The 20093-nt window shown below is 38.3% G+C and overlaps 1 protein-coding gene across 23 annotated transcripts in view; it reads right to left on the bottom strand.

The window, feature by feature from the left end:
- Positions 1-20093, bottom strand: part of GPR65 (G protein-coupled receptor 65) — a 63842-nt gene that overhangs the window by 28561 nt on the left and 15188 nt on the right. For 11 of the 23 annotated variants that reach the window (XR_012037042.1, XR_012037038.1, XR_012037041.1 and 8 more), the window contains 2 exons: positions 6510-6651; positions 2249-5883 (listed from right to left, as the gene is read on the bottom strand). Coding sequence is in view for 9 of the 23 variants with exons in the window: in XM_072839605.1 (XP_072695706.1) it covers positions 9053-10078 (1026 nt within the window). In the remaining 14 variants the exon portion in view is untranslated. Of the gene's footprint in view, positions 1-2248; positions 5884-6509; positions 6652-8877; positions 10534-17910; positions 18076-20093 lie in introns of those variants that run through there. The other 12 variants (XM_072839605.1, XM_072839603.1, XM_072839604.1 and 9 more) reach the window with 6 other exon arrangements.

Raw genomic sequence — 20093 nt, 5'->3', positions numbered from 1 at the left:
TGCATAATCCTCTCAGTGTGAATAGGTTTGCCTACCTGAAAGCTCTACTTGGAGATTTTTAGGGAGGCTTCCTCAGGTAGGCACAATCAATCAATAACTCCACTTTCAACCCTTTTCTTAAGAGAATGAGGGTGGGGCTGAAAATTCTAAACTTCTAATCATGTCTTTTTACCTCCAGTGACCAGCATTGTCTATGCCCCCATCTAGGAGCCCACCCTGTCCCCTCATTAAAACAAAAGACACTCCTATCACTTAGGAATTTACAAGGCTTTCAGGAGCCCTGTGCCACAGGGATGGGGTCAAAGATCAAATATCAGAACCAGAGATGCTAGTGCTTTTGTCACTCAGGAAATCCCAAGGGTTTTAGGAACTCTGTGTCAGAAACGGGGAAGAGGCCAGCTGTGTATGTCTTTTAGGAATCACAACATTGTAGAGGCATAGCTCTCCATTTTAACAAGCCTTCCAGATGATTCTATTACATGCAGAAGTCTGAGAACCATGGCTCTAGTGTCCAAAACTGCAATTCAACACCTGGACCCAGGGCCTGGCAGCGTCCACATCACCTGAGAATTTGTTAGACATGCAGCATTTCGGTGTCTGCCTCGGAATTATTGAACAAAGGTCTTTTAAACTAAACTAAGATTCCCAGGTGATTCTTATAAACATTGGAGTTTGAGAACCACTGCTCTAGTGATGGGACCTATACTCAACCTGGCTTGTAAGTCACAGGTAGGTAAGATTCCAGAAAAGCAGGTTTCCTTCTCTCTCTGTTCCAGCAGTCCCCCTCCAGTCAGAGCCTCGACACCTGAGAGGCAAGGCTCACACAACTACTCAATTGTGTACAGAAAAAGTAGCTTTATTTTTTTGTAACTAGTCTCTTCTTCCTTCTGTGTCATCAACCTGCTGGGTAGCAGGTTACAAAAAAATTATTGTGAATTAAAAATATGTCCCTTTCTTCCTACATAAAGTATCTAATTAGTTTAACTTAGCTAGTTTGGGGTAAACACTTAGTTTTTCAGAGAGATTTCACATATTCTAGCTCCACCCACAATGGCTCTGGAGTGGAAGAGGTTTACAGGACCTTGTGGTGGCAGGGGTGAGGCAAGGTTAAACTGTTCACACGGCAGTCTGTGCAAATTAGAAAAAAAAAATCCATCTTCCTTAAGACACTTTGCTTCCTGTCACGCTAATTTTGTTAGAAAACTTTGTGCCAATGCTCTGAAGCTGCCATGATACATGCACAAATCTACAATGTCTGTGAAATGAATGACGTTCCTTAGATATGGGTTTCTTGTGCGGTACTCAACCTGCACAACTGTATGCTAATCTCTATTTTTGCACCACATTGATATGCCTCAGAGTGAATATGGAGTTTCTCCCAGGGGCTTGTAGCTGTCTTTAGGGGAAGCAAGTCAAGAGCATTGACTATTCTCCTCCACTCACTCTGGAAGTTGCTACTACTCCTCAGGTCATGAGGTTGAACATTTGTCTCTAATGTATTTATTCTAATTCGTGTCTCCTCCCTATAGTCCACTGGGGTCAAGAGGCTAGGCTTTTCATTTTCTTGCATAACAAGAGCTTCATTTATATCCTGTGTCCTCACTTTCCTTGGCTTATCTAAGATTCCAAGTTTAAGTCACCTATTCTGGCATTTCATATGAAATGGGTGCCGAAGGGGTTTTAAAGATTCTTTTCTTTCTCCATAATGCCTAGCTTTTGAGACTTTGCTCACCAATGACTCACAAATAATATTGACTTATTTTTTCTAGCTGAAATTTACCCTTTTCCTGAAGCATGAAAACACACTGTGTCAGTGAATGGGCCCCTCAGGGTTGCAGTATTTACTAGATTTGAAAATATATCAGAAAAGGTCTCACAAAAATTGAATTATTTTACCTTTCTCTTGTGGAACCTTACTGAAGCTTGTAAAGAAAAGCTCAAAGACACCAATGTCTTTTTTTATTTTTAGCAATTCCCTGATGTGAGAGCCTTGGTAGGCATTTTCTGAGTCCCAGATTATAGCAAGAAACAGTTGAAACAGTTATTTAGGGGGCACCTGGGTGGCTCAGTCAGTTAGATGTCTGCCTTTGGCTCAGGTCACGATCCCGGAGTCCCAGATGGAGCCCAGCATTGGGCTCCCTGTTCAATGAAGAGTCTGCTTCTCCCTCTGCCCCTCCCCCTGCCCTTCTCTTTTCCTCTTTCTCAGATAAATAAATAAAGTCTTAAAAAAAATAGTTATTTTGCTAACCTTTTACTAACAGGGGTTGCTAACTTCACCAGCTGGATGTGTCCTCACACATCCCTCTCCATCATACCTCCTCAGCCCAGCTATTCAACAATCTTACATTATCCTCACTTCCATGTTCTAAATTCCATTTAGGACCCTTTGAGGTTTTAAAAAGGGAAACAAAAACAAAAACACCTGACTCAGCTGATTTGAAATACAAGGAGGCTTATTTGTTTCAGGTAGCTGCAATGTGCAGAGACTCATCACATCATGGGTCCCTGTTCCAGGGCTCTACGATTCCCTGAATTCTTCTTTCTTCCATGTGATGGTTATTTCATAACTACATGATGGCCACTGAGATTCCAGTACCTCATCTGCCGAGTACATCATCCAGAGCAAAAGCAAGAGCCTTTGTTCCAGTATTACAAGCAGGATAGGTCACATGCCCACCACTCAATGCATCATTGGTCCAGGGCATTGGGCTGCTTTGATTGGCTTAATTCAGGTGCATGCTCTACTCAGAAAGCCAAGAACACATGGATTTTGAAGGGAATGCCAGTCAACCTGATGCATAGGCATCCTCTCCTCAGCCTTGTCAATGAGTCCTGTGCCCCAGGATAGTGAGGCAGCCAGGATAGTGAGGTGCAAAGGACCATGATGACTTAAGAGAATGTCCTTGGTGATTGTTAGAGATTGGAAACCAAAGGCCCCTCCTCTATTTTCTTAGCATTGTAAACTTCCCCGATTCTGGTATGAACCTGAAAGAGGAGGGCAGCCCAGGAATGACTGTGATGGAATTTCCTATAGCTTGGTGGTATCTGGGCTGGGAGTTACAATTAAATGGACTTAAAGAAAAGGCAGTGATATTTTTTTCTAGTGCTGAATCAGTGAACAGACTCATGCCATTGTATAGTCTGCAATAAGATCAAGTCAATTTTTTAAAAAGATTTTTTTATTTATTAATGAGAGACACAGAGAGAGGCAGAGACACAGGCAGAGGGAGAAGCAGACTCCCTGAAGGGAGCTGATGTGGGACCTGATCTGGGATCATGCCCTGAGCCAAAGGCAGACACTCAACCACTGAGCCACCCAGGTGCCCCTATCTATATTTTTAAAAACACTAATAGAACCTAATAGATCTGGTACTCATGTGCAGATTTCTAAAGGCTCATAGTATACTTCTCTGTGGCATTTCTATAGAGACATTTTTTAGTCCATGATTTTAATCCTTTGATGTGATATAATTAACTGTGAAATGAAATCAGGGTTTCCAAGTTAATTCATTTGTTAGTAAGTGTCAATAGTCTGGAGCCAAGACCAGAAATTTAACAATAATTTCAAAAAGGATTCTTTTAGAAGGATGTTGTTGAGTTCAATTACATGTCCAAGAAGGATCAATGAAACGCCGAGAGCTCACGTTAATATTTTTCACAGCACTGGCAAGTCAAATCATCATAGAGCAAGATTTCTTGATTGTATTTGATTTGAAATTAATTGAGCACACATTTCCTAGATAACAAAATTTATATTTTTATTCTCAAGCTTACACTGAACAATATGGAGACTTCCTGAGCTCGTTTCTTTATTGGCTTGCTTTTTGAACACATAATTGCAACACCATTTGAGGAATCATAACCTATTCCCTAAATGCATAAAAATCCACTGGTGTTTCATAAAGGACTTAAGAAAATTATAGGCAAAAGAAACAGATTACAGGCCACTATATATTTAATGGTATGCAAATGCTGTTAAATTATGACTGTATTACTGTTCTTTGGAGAGGAACAGATTCAAACAACTCAAAATAACAGATACATTTGTAGTGCTGAGAGATAACAAAAATAAATTTGAAGTTGAAAATCATACATATATTGAATTGCACCTTGAATTTCATAGACAATAATTTTATCATAGTAGACAAAATTGCAAACTTCTGATAGCTCAAAAGTTTTGTTTCTACTTATGTTAAAGGCGGTATTTTCTTAAATGGGTAAGATAACTGAATAAGAACACATTATCCATGTTATAGCCACATCCTTCAGAAATTATGCAATTATGTTCTCTTACCTGTGGACTGATCAATTTTGAGCAGCTGAAAAAAATAGTACTAAAATGATACATTGAGGTTAAATCAAGTGAAATTATCTGATGATTACTGAGTTTTCCAGAAAGCAGAGAAACAAATGATGCAAACCGAATGTCAACATTTCCCCCCTTCATTTTCAATTTATAGGGGATATTTCTTGTTTCTTGGGTAGAGGAATATCACATTACTCTACTCTGCTCCTTGGGAGTGGCAGTTAGCCTGGGAAGTACAAGGTTCTAAACAGAACATGATGGACACCTAGTGGCCACCGGCAAGGCATCTGTGTGATTTTTCTTGGCCAGCAACAAATGATGTAGCGAAAACAAAGATTTTTGGAGGAGGAGGAATCTAAACACCCACATGGCTTCCTTCTCCCTTACCCAAGTTTAAACCCATTTTGCCATTGTCTGCTTATTCCTGCAAACAAGGGGCATTCAGTCCATGCAACTAAATAACATGAACTTAATCACCTTGTGCTTCATCTTTAAACTGTATGAAATACCAAAGAGTAAAAGGAATGAATGGTCAATTTTTTTTTTAAAGTTGAATCCAGTCAGGTGTTTCTATTATGAACAAAGAACAAAACAGGACATTTCTGCTTTCTTTTAGATTAACCTCTTGTCATCCTCCCCCATAGGTGTGTCTGCCTAGAAGATGTAAATGAAACAACCCAGTCGGAACTGGATTTTTCCAGAATAGTCCTTGGCAGCCACTTCTGGTTGAGGGAAAGAGAAAGAAGTAGGGATGGGCATGGAGGATCTCAACAATGTCCCCTCCACCACCCTGACTCCCGCCGACTGCTAATCTAGTAAACAAGAAAATGAAAACACCCACATGGTGCATTATTTCAGAAATTAAGGAGGTAATGTGTGTTCTAGATGGTATTAGATGTCTTATGCAATAATGCAAACATGTGCTGAAAGATCCCAGGAATTTTTGTTTTTTGACAGGGGGGAAGGTTGTTTGTATCTGTGAGTATGCGTTAATTTGTGTGTGGGTGTGTCTGTTGGAGGAATAGCCTACCGATCCATGGCAGGGTGACCCAATGGACCTAGAGAAAGAAATCTACCATCACAAAGGCCTTCTTGGGTCACGACGCTACAGTAGCTGCTGTGTTTCCATAGCAACCTGTGGATGAGTTTAGCCAGAAAAGAACAGAGGCCCCATGCATAAGTGACAGAAGGATGACAGTGTGGCTGGACTAAAGGAAGCCCAGGGCAAGATAAAAGTGTTGGAAAACAGAAATGCTTACATGCATGCACCACAGGTTCTATTTTAAAATTGGTCCTGCGTGATTCAAAATAAGTAAGTTGAATTCACAAAGTCAACAGAGGCAATTAGTAAATAATTGTTTACTTGATTTTAACATTACAGAATGGAACATTATGTTTTGGGGAGAATTTATGGCTTAAAGTGCAAAGAGAAAATGGAATCAATGGAATTAATGAGGTTGGGGAAGCAGATTTGCTTGGGTTGCCCCTAAGGAGATGATGCTATATCATTTGATACAAACGAGGTGGTTATTTCTGATGTGTTTTCACTTCCCCTTCTCCCATGAAGCTTCTTCAGACTAGGTAGGAAAGATGGAGATTTTAAAAATCTGTATTCAGTTGCCTCACTGGCCTATCTAATATGTCTAGCTAGTTCATTAGAATAAAAAGTAGGGGTGCCTGGGTGCTGCAGTCAGTTAAGCATCTGATTGTTTTTTTTTTTTTTTTAACATTTTGTTTATTTATTTGAGAGAGAGCAAGAGGGAGCATAAGCAGTGGGGAGAGAAGCAGGCTCTCCATCGAGCAGAAAGCCCAATGTGGGGCTCGATCCCGACACCCCAGGATCCTTATCCCAGCCAAAGGCAGATGCTTAACCGCAGTATCTGACTCTTGATTTCAGCGCTATGAGATCAAACCACATGTCAGGTTCCCTGCTCTGTATCAGGGAGCCCCTTCCCTCTGCCCCTCCTCCCAGCACATGTGCTCTCTCTCTCTTTCTCTCTCTCTAAAATAAACAAATCTTAAAAAAAAAATTCTGAAGAAGGAAATAAAAATCCAGAAAATATGAACAAATTAAAAAGGAGTGTCCACCCCTCTGTTCATTGTGATGTCCACAGTGGATCTCTCCTCAGCACTGTGACCCCTAGGAGCAGGCAGGATTGAGAACGTGCCACAGAGCCAGGAACTACCATCACCCCTAACTTACCTTCACAGTTGTGTTTATCCACCCCGGAAGAAGAAACCACAGCCGCGGTGTGCTGCAGCCAGCTGCCATCAGCTCATGTTGCCACATTTCTACCCCAATGTCCTGGGGACTTTTCTATCTCTTGGGTAGCTGTCCACTAATCCTGATAAAGATGAAAATAACTAATAATGAACATCTAGAAATCTCACCAACGTTTACAGTGGTTTTCACACCTACTTGTTAAAAGCTAGTATTGCTGTTGCCCCTGCAGCGTATAGAAACTGAGCCTTAGGGAAAACACCAAACTCTTTAAGGTCAGACAGTGGGTGGTCAGTGGTGTTCTAGTCTAGGTCTTCTACGAACCAAGTCCCAGGTGATAATAGCTACAGGGTCTTTCTCCTTCCAGATATACTTTCAGTTTAATGGAGGACTGTAGTTAGGAGCTTAAAAAGCTTTTCAAAACTGAAGGATTAACTTTCCAATGTCAAGACTGTAGAAAATTTTAGATCATATCTAGAGTGCTTTGTCCTAAAATTATGAGAGCATCCCGCCACTGGGGATTCTCTGAGGCCGGGCCTGCTCAGTCAGGATGGTGAGGCTGCTCGAAGATTTTGGAGGTCTGGTTCATTTTTAACTTATCCTACAGCATTCTGAACGAATGAGTCTGCTGTTAATCACGTAGGGCATTGTTATTAAGGGTGCCATGAATTTGTATGCTGCATCTCTTTATATAACCAACTGAGGCAAACTGCCTAACCAGTTCTTTGTAACAGATGAGCTTAGGTACTACCCGCATGATTTATTATGGTCCCAGAGGCATTCATTAATAAAATAACTCTCCTTTCCCCCCTTATCTTGATCTAAAGATCAAGATCAAGATCATGACTCTCCTGAACAACTCTTCATGCCTCTAAATCTTTTGCATCCCTAAAGAAAGAAATGATTGAAATGTTAAAAACAAACAAACAAATAAACATGAAGGAGGAAAAGTAACTCTAGAGGGTAGTCTGGATCTGGGGGTTCAAACCTGACCCTGCTTCCAACTTACTGTGTCATCTTGGACAGGATAATCAGCATTTTGGGTTTTCATATGTGGGTAAAATTGTTTTTGGATCTCTTGGTTTTACAAGTATTCAACTTATAGGTTGCCAATAACTTATCAATAATTAATCAAACGGCCTAAACTGTTTTAATTACTCTTCATTTTAATGGCATATCTTTAGCCTTTAAGCATACGTAAATGTATCTCAGTGTGACAAAACAGAATCTACTAAGTCTCCAAAAATTTTATGATCATAAAAATACAAAGAACAGGGTATACACATGACCTCAAAGCAAGGTGGTTTTCTCTTGTGTACCCAAACCATCACAAAAAAGTGTAATAGAAAATTTAGTCTGTTTGTGCACTCACTGGTTTTTCAGTGTGTGTCTATAAATTTATTACTGAAAAGATACAGTCTTTCTTGTTCCCAGGATGTTTGTTTTCTAATGTGAGGGCACCAAATGGTACCAGGACATTTGCTATCAGATCATTTTGCAGGGAGGGGGAGTAGAAGGAACAGATAAGAAACAGACAGGAAAGAGAAATAAGGAGAAGTGCATTATAAAAAAATTTTTTTTTAATCTGGAAAAATACTTTGGTTCACAAAAACATTTATCTAATGAATGCCTACTTAAAACTAGGCAGAGTAATTTCTACAAGTAATTATAAACATAAAAGAATGCATTATATCAACATTCTCTAAATATGTTAAGTCCAAAAAGAAGTCTCTGACTCTAAGATTTAATAGAATATGTGTCTTTGTTGTCTTTAATATAGCTTTTTGTCTAAACATTAAGCTTCTGGTAACTTTAGCTATGTTGTACTCAACTGTAAATTTTTTAAAAAAATTATGATTTTGAAGAAACTAAAGAATGTCTCTGAGTAGCTGAAAGAACATTCACGTAGCCCATAGCTTTATATCATGGAAGAGGCCTTCAGACTCCTATTTACTTTCTTTATAAAAAGCCTTACAAGCCCAATGACTAGGTTTCCAAACTGATGTAAGCTTCATCTGACTTCATGAGACCATTTCTTTTGTAACCCCAGTACTTAACACAAAGCTTAGTACATAGAGGGGGCTTAATAAATTTTTGTTACCTAATGAGAAGATTAGAAGCGATATTTAGGAGTTGGGGTTGTTGGAGATAGGTAACTACTTTTGGGAAAAGTGATAGTTGATGGTCTGAAATCCATAGAAAGAGTGACAAAAATCATGAAAACCAGACACAAATCTCACTGATTTAAGGACACGGAGTTCTGTACATCTACTAACTTCTGAAAGGTTATAGCATAGATTAAAAAAAAAAAAGATTTGCTATCGATAATAATGATCTTGAGTCATTAGGATTATATTAAACTTTGTTTAATATTCAATTTAACAAAAGTCAGGGAACTATACACCATGCTTCTAAAAGATTAAAATACTCAGTTGGAACACTTAGTCCTCTCCCATGTTTGATTTCCTCTTCAAAATATCATCTTGATGATACGCTACTGTGTACCTTATAAACATTATTTGCTCCTACTCCAAGATGTCTAATTCCATGGTATCTCTTGTAGACATAGAAAGTATCCTTTTTCTTTGTCCTTGTGAGTTATTAAGCTTCCCAGTACAGAATTTTAGTATATTCCACATATCAGATCTTCCTGTTTCAGTTACAAAACAGTACAGAATTGGATCTGCCACACAATTTAAACTTGTTAATGCAACTGTGATTCTGTACATTTTGTAAGTCTGCCTCCCAGACTTGTTGTGGTCAAAGATATGTTCATTGAAGTCCACATCATGCTCTAAGATGCTGCGAATCAGCAGCATCACATGAAACGGAGTAAAACACAAGACAAAAGTCAATGTGATACTCATAAGCAGTTTTATGATTCTCTTCTTTTCACCGTCTTCCGTGGCTTGATTATGCTGCACAGCTTGGTAGACTTTCTGGTTGCAAATCATTATAATGACCAATGGTATTGCATAGCCTGTACATGTCCTAAACAAGTTCAAACTGATTTGCCACTTCTCTAGGGGGTATTTGTCATAGCATAAAGTAAAATTAGACTTTTTGGCGTCACAATATTCTATAGCTGTTTCATCTTCCCACAGAATGACGCCATTGAACATGGTTTCCAATACCCAGATGGACAGGCTGGCCACGAATGCAAACCTTCTTGTTCTTACAAAAGAAAACTTCAAAGGGTGGACCACCGCTAAGTACCGATCAATGGCGATACAGGTGAGGAACGCTGTGCTGCTGTAAAAGTTCATGTACATGAAGAAAGCACTGCTCTTGCACAAGGCAGGAGAGAAAGTCCAGTTGTCGTTATTCAAAGTGTAATCAATCCATAGAGGGAGAGTTAACGTGTAGAGCAGATCTGATAGTGATAAACTGAAGAGGTAAATTCCTAGTTCATTCTCCTTCTTTGCTTGCAGAAAAGACACACACAGAGACCCGATGTTGGCTGGAACACTGGCTATGACCACAAAGATGTAAACGACTGGAAACAAGTAGTGATCCAGGTAGTGTTGTTCTTCAATACACGTGCTGTTCATTTTTTCCTATTAACGTGGCAACTACATTTGTTCTTAGAGGGTAAATTGTAAGTTAAGTCTTGCCTCCTTCTAGTTTGTATTTAACAACTCCTTTGTTTTACTAAAATTTGTCAATTTTTCTTTGCTTTCAAAAGTTCTGACTGATTCATCAGTGCTTTTAAAGGGTGGATGTAGACCGATTTTCACAAAGATACCAATGGTTGGAAGTCAGAATCCAGTCTCCTGGCAGTTAGCCTCAATGGTCAGTGGATTTTAATGGGCAGAAGTCCACATTCTATTATCACAGAATGCTGATGAAGAACTCTCAGGGACTAACTGGGTCATCCCTCAGGGTCCACAGAGTGTTGTCCGCATTTTGTTTTTCCTTCACAAAATTCAGGAGACTGGTGTACACGTGAATACAGACGACTTTGTTTTCACAGATATTAGCATCTCTTTTTTAAATGCCTTTGTTCCTGTAATGAAAGATGAACTAGAATTGTTTAGATGTTTAGCAGATGCATCATGATTTTGAAACAACCTTCTTTTATTTCATTTCTTGAAGTTATCAAAAATGTATTAAATTACAACGAAGTTGTTTAAAAAGGGAAATTATTTAGTTGACTTTGGTGAATGAAATCAGGCTGAGAATTTTTTCTCTGTTTCAAACAAGAATTATCCACAGGGTAATAGATTAGAGACAACTCTATTTCTCACTGGACCTGATCACAAAACTAAAGTTACAATGTTGCTTTTGGAGCTAATAAAAATGGCAAATGTAGTGATTTGTTTGTAATCAGTAGATGCTTTTGAGCCATGGTGAACCATATAGGTATATGATTTCAAATGTTTAATTTCACATGCAGCCTAGGTATGAAGCACTTTCAATGTTAGCTTATCAGCTAAGAAGATATTGTCACAAGAAATTTAATAAAGTGAAATATTTCAAAATATAGTGGCTTGCTCAATCTTATAAATAATTAGACAATGCTGCCTCTTATGTTTTCCCTTTACTTCCTTTGTGTGGGTACTTTTTTTTCCTCATACTTTTGTGAAAAAGAGGGCAGAATGTTCTCATCATCTGTGTCTACCTTTGTACCCAATAGTCTATTAGCTTAGTTTCTTTCTAAAGGTCTGATGTTATGGATTCTCATAGGAACAGAGACCCCACTCTTCTCTTCAGAGTGGAGTAGAGAAACACTTCTGTCTATTTTCCTTTGCTAGTGAGGCCTATTAGTGCTTTGGATGATTTATGTGATGGGGAGCTTCACAGAACACTTTGTAGAGTCACTATGGAAGGAAAGGAAGATTGGCCTTCTTGTGTGATATGGGGCCTCAATGACACCAAAATTCTTTCCAAGTATCAGTGGGCCCTGAGAACAGCAGAGGCCTTGCCACCACAAGTCACGAGGGTTCTGCTAGCACAATAAACCATATTCAGAGTACCTATTTATATGTCATTCTTAAAACAAAGTGGAGAACGAAAATTCCTGAAATCTTCTTGTTTTGCCACACCTAGAAATAGGAACAAAATGTGAAAAAACAACGTTTTAAGTCAAAAGGTGAAACTTCCAGAGAGGGGCAAAAATTGTTATGGAAAAAAAAAGAAGTGGGAGCTGAGATCAGGAGCATAAGTGAGCAGAAAACTCTGGATGTCCTGAAGGCCTATGTGGATCAGAAGAACTGATTAGAGCCTCTAATGCAGAGAAGCTAGAGACAGAGCACAAACTCTCACAGGCAGAAAGTGATTCGCAGCCATCCCAAATGTGTGTGAATGCTAGAGCCTTTGCCCTCATGACAAAGGTGAACTAGAAAATAAACATAATAAAACAACAAACTGGACAGCTACTTGTAGACAGCAGGGGAAAGTTGGCAAGTTCCCTGTCTCAGCTTTGCTTCTGTGAGGAGCTATGACGAAAATCCCTGAGTGTTCATGGCCTTTGGCTGGTCCTCACTTAGGAATGGGGCCTGAGTCTATACTCTTAGTTTAGTTCTGCAAGCTGCAGGCCAGCTACAAACTAGTACTGATCTATGTGCTCCACTTTATCAGTCATCAAGGAAATAAACTAAAACCACAATGAGACACAAGTACACACCCACCAGAATAAATAAAATGAAAAAGACAGAAAATGCCAAGCTGTGGTGAGGATGTAGAGCACCTGAGACTCTTATATACTGTTGAATGGAAAATTGTTTTGACATTTATGTATATACCATGTGGTTCAGTAATGCCACTTCCAGGTATATGATCAACAGAAATACATACATATGCTTCCCTAAAGACATGTGGTAGAAATAGAATATTGACAGTAGCATTATTTGTAGTATTTCCCAAGTGGAATGACCACCTGCAATAGAATAGATAAGTAAATTGTGACATGTTGACACAATTGAAATCTGTACATCTTTGAAAATGAAAAAATTATTGCTGTGTACAAGAACACACTTGAAGCTCTGAAACATAATGTGGGCCAATAGAAAAAGGCAGGCACAAAAGAATATACACTATCTGATTAAAAAGGAGGTAAAGTTAATCTATTCTGTAAGAAATCAGAGTAGCAGTCCATTTATTAAAGGCTTTCTATGTGCTAGGCACCATATTAAATGACATGCATACTTGTTTTAATTTATGTATTATGTATTATAATTTATGTATTAATTATGTATTATTAATTCTGTGCTATTTATTATAAGCTTATTTTTTAAAATTTTATTTAAATTCGATTAGCCAACACATAGTACAACATTAGTTTCAGATGTAGTATGCAATGATTTATCAGTTGTGTATAATACCCAGTGGTCATCACATTACATGCCCTCCTTAATGCTCATCACCCAGTTACGCTATCCACCCCCCTCCACCTCCCTTCTAAGAACTCTCAGTTTGTTTCCTATAGTTAAGAGTTTCTCATGGTTTTTCTCCTTCTCTGATGGCTTCCTATTCAGTTTTCCTTCCCTTCTTCTATGACTCTCTGCACTGTTTCTTATATTCCACATATGAGTGATACCATATAATTGTCTTTCTCTGATTGACTTATTTCACTCAGCATTATACCCTCCAGTTCCAACCACACTGACATAAATGGTAAGTATTTTTCCTTTCTGATGGCTGAGTAATATTCCATTGTGTGTGTGTGTATATATATATATATATATATATATATATATATTACATCTTTAACCATTCATCTATCAATAGACATCTTGGCTCTTTTCACAGTTTGGCTATGAACATTGGTGTGCAGGTGTCCCTTCGGATCACTACATTGGTATCTTTGGGGTAGCCATGAAAAGTCAGCTGTACCATAAAACAAAATAATATTAGAATTATTGGGGTCCTTGAGAAAGAAGAGAGAGAGAGGAGCAGAAAGTATATTTGAGCAAATTATAACTGAGAATTTCCCTAATCTGGGGAAGGAAACAAGCATTCAAGTCCAAGAAGTAGAGAGGACCCCTCCAAAAATCAATAAAAATAGATCAACACCCTGACATATAATAGGGAAGACTGCAAGTTTCAGAGATAAAGAGAAAATCTTGAAAGCAGATCAAGACAAGAGGTTCTTAACCTACAGGAGTAGACACATTAGACTGGTAACAGACCTATCCACAAAGACCTGGCAGGCCAGAAAGGGCTGGCATGATATATTCAGTGTACTAAGAGAAAAACATGCAGGCAAGAATACTTTATTCAGCAAGGCTGTCATTCAAAATGGAAGGAGAGATAAAAATCTTCTAAAACAAACAAACAAACAAACAAACAAAACTAAAACAATATGTGACCACTAAACCAGCCTTGCAAGAAATATTAAAGGGGATCCCATAAGTGAAGAGAGAGCCCAAAGGTAACATAGACCATAAACAAACAGAGACAATCTACAGAAACAAGGACTTATTATAATCTTCTATTACAAGCAAAGAATTGAGCCACATATTAAGCCATTAGCCCCCAAATACCTATATAATCTTTGGTAGAATTTAGCCACAATCCTAGGTTGGAATGCTAAATAAAGCCTCTTGACTCTTAACTATTTTGCCTTTTGCTTTTGACATAAAAAGCCCTAGAAAGCTGATGTATTTTTGCAGCAATGCAGACAAGCTTTATTGAGAAAGAATAGAATACGTTCTATTTTCTACTGAAATAGTAGCACCAATAGATTAGTACAAGTCTTCTAGCCATAAATAACAGATCTAATTAAAGAAAATAATTTATGAATAATAATTTATGTAAATTAGGAAGTGACCTCATGTTTTCTAGAAAACATAACATTCATATTGTATTATACTACAGGGGCTTCAAATAAACTTATAAAAATTATCTCACATCATGTCCTCCCTCTTAGTAATGATACATTATGAGCCTATAGATTTCAAGTGTTTCTTTTCCAAAGTGGATAATGTAGCAGATTTACTTAGGTTTTTATTTTTCCTGCCCTTGATTTGAGAAGTAGACGGCTAAAAGGAGCAAATACCCTGCTACCACACTCCAAACAATCCCCTAGTTCTTAAGAGTCATGAAGCTGAGTTTTGAAATCTATTGTTGAATTCAGAAATCCTCTGTGAATTATTTCAAAGTTGAAATTAATATCATCTTTCACCACTCAATAATGTAGTAAGGAAAAAAACATAAATAAGACCAATTGTGAGATTGAGATATATGTAGCATGATACTTCTACATTGTTGCCAAAATCATGTGGAGTTGAAGCCAGAATCCATCTTGTCAGTTCAGATGCAAGAATGAACCCTAGAGGTTATACCACACCAGTCATGGCTAGACAGACTAGGGAACCTGTAGGAATGTAACCCCACTAGCTTACAAGTAGTTAATCAACACTACCTTAAAAATATAATTACCAAATGTACCCAATACAATCTCTCACAGAAAGAATAAACATATTTTTCAGAATCTAAGGCTCTTGAAATGGAAAACACTTCAGGGGGCCAGATGAAGCAGAATCAGAGCACCTGTTAGCATGACCTCATGAGCCTCCATTCAACAGTGTCCATCTTCTCAGGAGACCTCTGCTAGCATGACTCCATGTACCCCCCCCCCCACTCAACAATGTCCACCTTCTCAGGAGACCTTCTAGCATTACTTTATGGCCCTCCACTCAATAATATCTGCCTTCTCAGGAGATCTCTGCTTGCATTACCTCATGGACCTCCACTCAATGATGTCCACTTCCTCAGGAGACCCTTGCCTAAATTTTGCCCTTCAATGCTCTCACTTGCAAGCCATTGGGGAATTCAGGACTATAGAGTATTAGCTTCCCATTCTCCTGGGTAGTGCCACACCAATAAAGAGCCTATCTCTCTTCACTGCAAAAGCTCAGTGACAGTTTTTACTGGCTTGCTGGACATTAGGTGGACAAATTCTTGTATGATTTGGTTATAGAGTATCATGTTAAACATTTAAATGTCAGGAGAAAAAAAAGAAGTCAGATAGTGGTTACCTTGAGGGAGGGGCTGAGTAATGACTGAAAGTGGGCATGAGAGGGACTTCTGAGAATTGGTAATGTTCTGGTTTTGCTATGAATGTTGATTCCATGTTTAATAAAGTTCAGTTTGTAGACACTCATCAAGCTGTACATCTAAGACATGTGCATTTTTCTGCATGGATGTTATGTTGCAAATAAAAAGTTAAAAAGTGGCATCAGTGGCTATGTGGGATGAGATATAAAGAATCTTGACAACCAACCAACATCTATATTACCTGCAGATGGAGTATATAGGCCTTCCTAAGAACAGATATGATTTAACTTCTTTTCTCGTATATAAAAGGTAATTCATAGAAACCAAAACAAAGAATAAATAATTTAAACAATATGAAAATGAATTCACCAAAAATGAAAGTTTGCTATATGAAAAAACAAATATTATGGACACCTAGAAGTAAATACAAATCATCCCTTGAGGAAAGTTCTCTCAACCTAAGCTTCAAAGAATTCTCAGAGAAAAAACAAATGGTTGCCAGGAGGGATGGAGCACGAGGATGAACAAACTGGGTGAAGGAGAGTAGAAGATACAGGCTTCCGGTAATGGAATGAATAAGTCATGGGCATGAAAGGTACAGCATAAGGAATAGAGTTAGTGGAATTATATTGCATTGTGTAGTGGTGACAGAGGGTAGGTATACTTGCAGCAAGCATAGAATAAGGTATAGAGTTATCGAATCATTATGTTGTCCACCGGAAACTAATATAACATTGTGTGTCAACTAAAAGACCCCGAATAGTCAGAGGAATATCGAAAAAGAAAACTAATGCCTGGGGCATCACAATGCCGGATTTCAAGCTGTATTACAAAGCTGTGATCATCAAGATAGTATGGTACTGGCACAAAAAACAGACACATAGATCACTGGAACAGAATAAAGAACCCAGAACTGGACACTCAACTCTATGGTCAACTAATATTCGACAAAACAGGAATGAATATCCACTGGAAAAAGGACAGTTTCTTCAATAAGTGGTGTTAGGAAAATTGGACAGCCACATGCAGAAGAATGAAACTGGACCATTCTCTTTCAACATACACAAAGATAAACTCAGAATGGTTGAAAGATCTAAATGTGAGACAAGAATCCATCAAAATCCTAGAGAAGAACACAGGCAGCAACCTCTGTGATCTCGGCCCTAGAAACTTCTTGCTAGATACATATATGAAGGCCAGGGAAACAAAAGCAAAAATGAACTATTGGGACTTCATCAGGACAAAAAGCTTCTGCACCGCAAAAGAAACAATCAACAAAACTAAAAGACAACATACAGAATGGGAGAAGATATTTGCAAATGACATATCAGATAAAGGGCTAGTATCCAAGATCTATAAAGAACTTATCAAACTCAACATCCAAGAAACAAACAATCCAATCATGAAATGAGCAAAAGACATGAACAGAAATTTCTCCATAGATGACATACACATGGCCAGTAAGCACATGAAAAAATGCTCCATATCACTTACCATCAGGGAAATACAAATCAAAACCACAATGAGATACAACCTCACACCAGTAAGAATGGTGACAATGAACAAGATAGGCAACAACAAATGTTGGAGAGGATGTGGAGACCCTCTTGCACTGTTGGTGGGAATGTGAACTGGTGCAGCCACTCTGGAAAACTGTGTGGAGGTTCCTCAGAGAGTTAAAAATAGAGCTACCCTATGACCTAGCAATTGTAGTCCTGGGGATTTACCCCAAAGATACAGATGCAGTGAAATGCCAGGACACCTGCACCCCAATGTTGATAGCAGCAATGTCCACAATAGCCAAATTGTGGAAGGAGACTTGATGTCCATCGACAGATGAATGGATAAAGAAGATGTGATATATATATAAAATGGAATATTACTCAGCCATCAGAAAGGATGAATACCCACCATTTGCTTCACCATGGATGGAACTGGAAGGTATTATGCTGAGTGAAATAAGTCAGTAGAAGGACAATCATCATATGATTTCACTCATACATGGAATATAAGAAATAGTGGAAGGGATTACAAGGGAAAGGAGGGGGAATTGAGCGGGAAAAATTAGAGAGGGAGACAGATCATGAGAGACTCCTAACTCTGGGAAACAAACAAAGGGTTGCCGAAGGGGAGGTGGGTGGGGGAATGGGGTAACTGGGTGAGAGGCATTGAGGAGGGCACTTTATGAGATGAGCACTGGGTGTTATACTATATGTTGGTAAATTGAATTTAAATTAAAAAATGTAAAAAAAAGAATATATTAAATAAAAAAAGGATTCTCACAGAATTCTAACAAATAAAAGCCCATTAACATACACACACATACACACATAAATTAACCACTATCGTTGAGATTTATCAAAAGTGAGAAAGATGGGGGCACCTGGGTGGCTCAGTCGGTTAAATGTCTACCTTCAGTCAGGTCATGATCCTGGGGTCCTGGGATTAAGCCTGGAGCTGGGCTCCCTGCTCAGCGGGGAGCCTCCTTCTCCCTCTCCCTCAGCCTTCCCTCAGCTTGTGCTCTTTCTCTCTGTTGAATAAATAAAATCTTTTAAAAAAATGGATAAGATGAATAGCAGATCCATAAAAGCTCTAGAGATAAAATCAATAGAGGTAGAACACAAAACAAGTATGTTTAATAAGAAATAAAGGAAGGAATTTCAACACATAAATGAGGAACAAGAGACCACAAAAGACAAATTGTCATATTTTTAATAAGATTGAAGTAAGCTGTTCAGAAATTTAAAAAAACGTAATCATTTAAATGAAAAAAAATCACAGGGAGTATCCCACTGATTAGCTTCTGCTGAAGAGAAAATTAATATACTGCAAGATAGATGTAAAGCAATAATATGAAACCATCAGAAGATTAAGGAGATGGGAAAAAAACAAAGAGTCATGGAGGATAAAGTGAAGAGGTCAGCATATGTTTAACTGGAGTTCCATAAGGAACAGAAAAGAGAAAACCGGGAAGCGGCATTGTTTGGAGAGAGAATGACTCACAACTGTCTAGGACGGATGAAGGACATGGAATCCTCAGATTTACGAAGCCTGGCAAATCTCAAATAGGTTTAAAAACAAACAAAGATGAAAATCTACATCCACTTAGACACACTGCAATGAAGCTGCTGATCTAAGACTAAGAAAAAAGGGGCCAAAGAGAAAAAATGGAGTGCCTACAAAAAATGAAATTTAGAGTGACAAAAGACTTCACAGAGAGAATAACAGAAACCGGGAGACAGTGGGTTTCTATTTCCAAATGACCATGAAAATCTATGTCATCTTATAATTATATACACAACAGAACTAAATGTTAAAACTGGAGCAAAATTAGGAACAATTTAAGATAAAGTTCCACGGAGAAAATTTACCCCCCAAATCCTCATTAAAGAGATCTCTAAAGGATAAAAGTGAAGATAGAAAACGACACTAGAAAAAAAGTCTGAGATGCACAAAGTACTGAACAAGTCACTGAGGACGGAACTCTACTCTGATGGCTGCACTGGTCCCACCTATCACTAGGCTCACGTGTCTGGGGAGAATACCTCAACTGTGAAAATATCCTTCCTGGTTTTCACAGCTAAAGTTAACACCTACTTTATAGAGTTATCGTGACAGTGAAATGAGGACGCACATAAAGTTCCTGGCACATGAGGGGACTTCACTATGTATTAGATAATAGTAATGTTTGAATGACACACTGCTAGTCTGTAGATGTCCTTGTGCTGTCCCCTATGTGTCCTGAGAGGAGGTCATCTCTGACTGTCTATCCAGAGCATAGCAGAGACGCCAGGGGTTCTCAGAGTGTAATTTGTACAGCAAATTTCACATATGATACCAAGCTCTGCAGATGATAGTTGTTGAATTAATTTGTGTGACTCTGAGATTTTTTTTGTTTCTGAGATTTTAATCAAACCCATAGTTCTTATTGTTCACACATCTTTTCAGATATCATTTTTACAGCCTTAATAAATTTTAAACAATGTTGTTTTTAGAACCAGTGCTGAGAAATTTGGGTAAGTTTCTAATATTGACTTGAATTTTTACCAAATGCCAAAAGAAGATAACTCTCAGTGTATTAAAAAATACCTATTATTCACTGGGTCCTCAAAATAGTACAAGTCATTGATGACAAAGATCAAAAGATAAAATGTTTTCCTACAGGTTATAGGAAACACTTGCCTTTCCTTCATTGTTCAGTTTAATAGCTGTTTATTAAGACTACTACCTGCCAGACACTGATAGCCACTTGTTAAGTAAGAGTTATTACTTAATAATACTGGAAATGCTATTTTCAAATTTCACATTATTTCTGATGACATAAAAAGTATCACGAGACCAATGTACCAATGAGGAAATGGCACGGGATGGCTCTATAGCCAGAAGCTGGTAGATTTCTTCACAAACACTTAATTCCATTTGCCTATATGATATTTCCTGAAAAGGATATGCCTCTTCTAAATATTGGTAGTTTTACCTGTTTCTAAATGGCAATTTTGACATTTCTACTCGGAGAAGAGGAAACCATGTGTCAACCTCATTTCTCTCTCTCAAGTTCTGCTTTAT

This window comes from Canis lupus, chromosome 9, assembly GCF_048164855.1.
Source record: "Canis lupus baileyi chromosome 9, mCanLup2.hap1, whole genome shotgun sequence".
NCBI lineage: Eukaryota > Metazoa > Chordata > Mammalia > Carnivora > Canidae > Canis > Canis lupus.
This window is presented reverse-complemented; position numbering and strand designations above follow the sequence as displayed.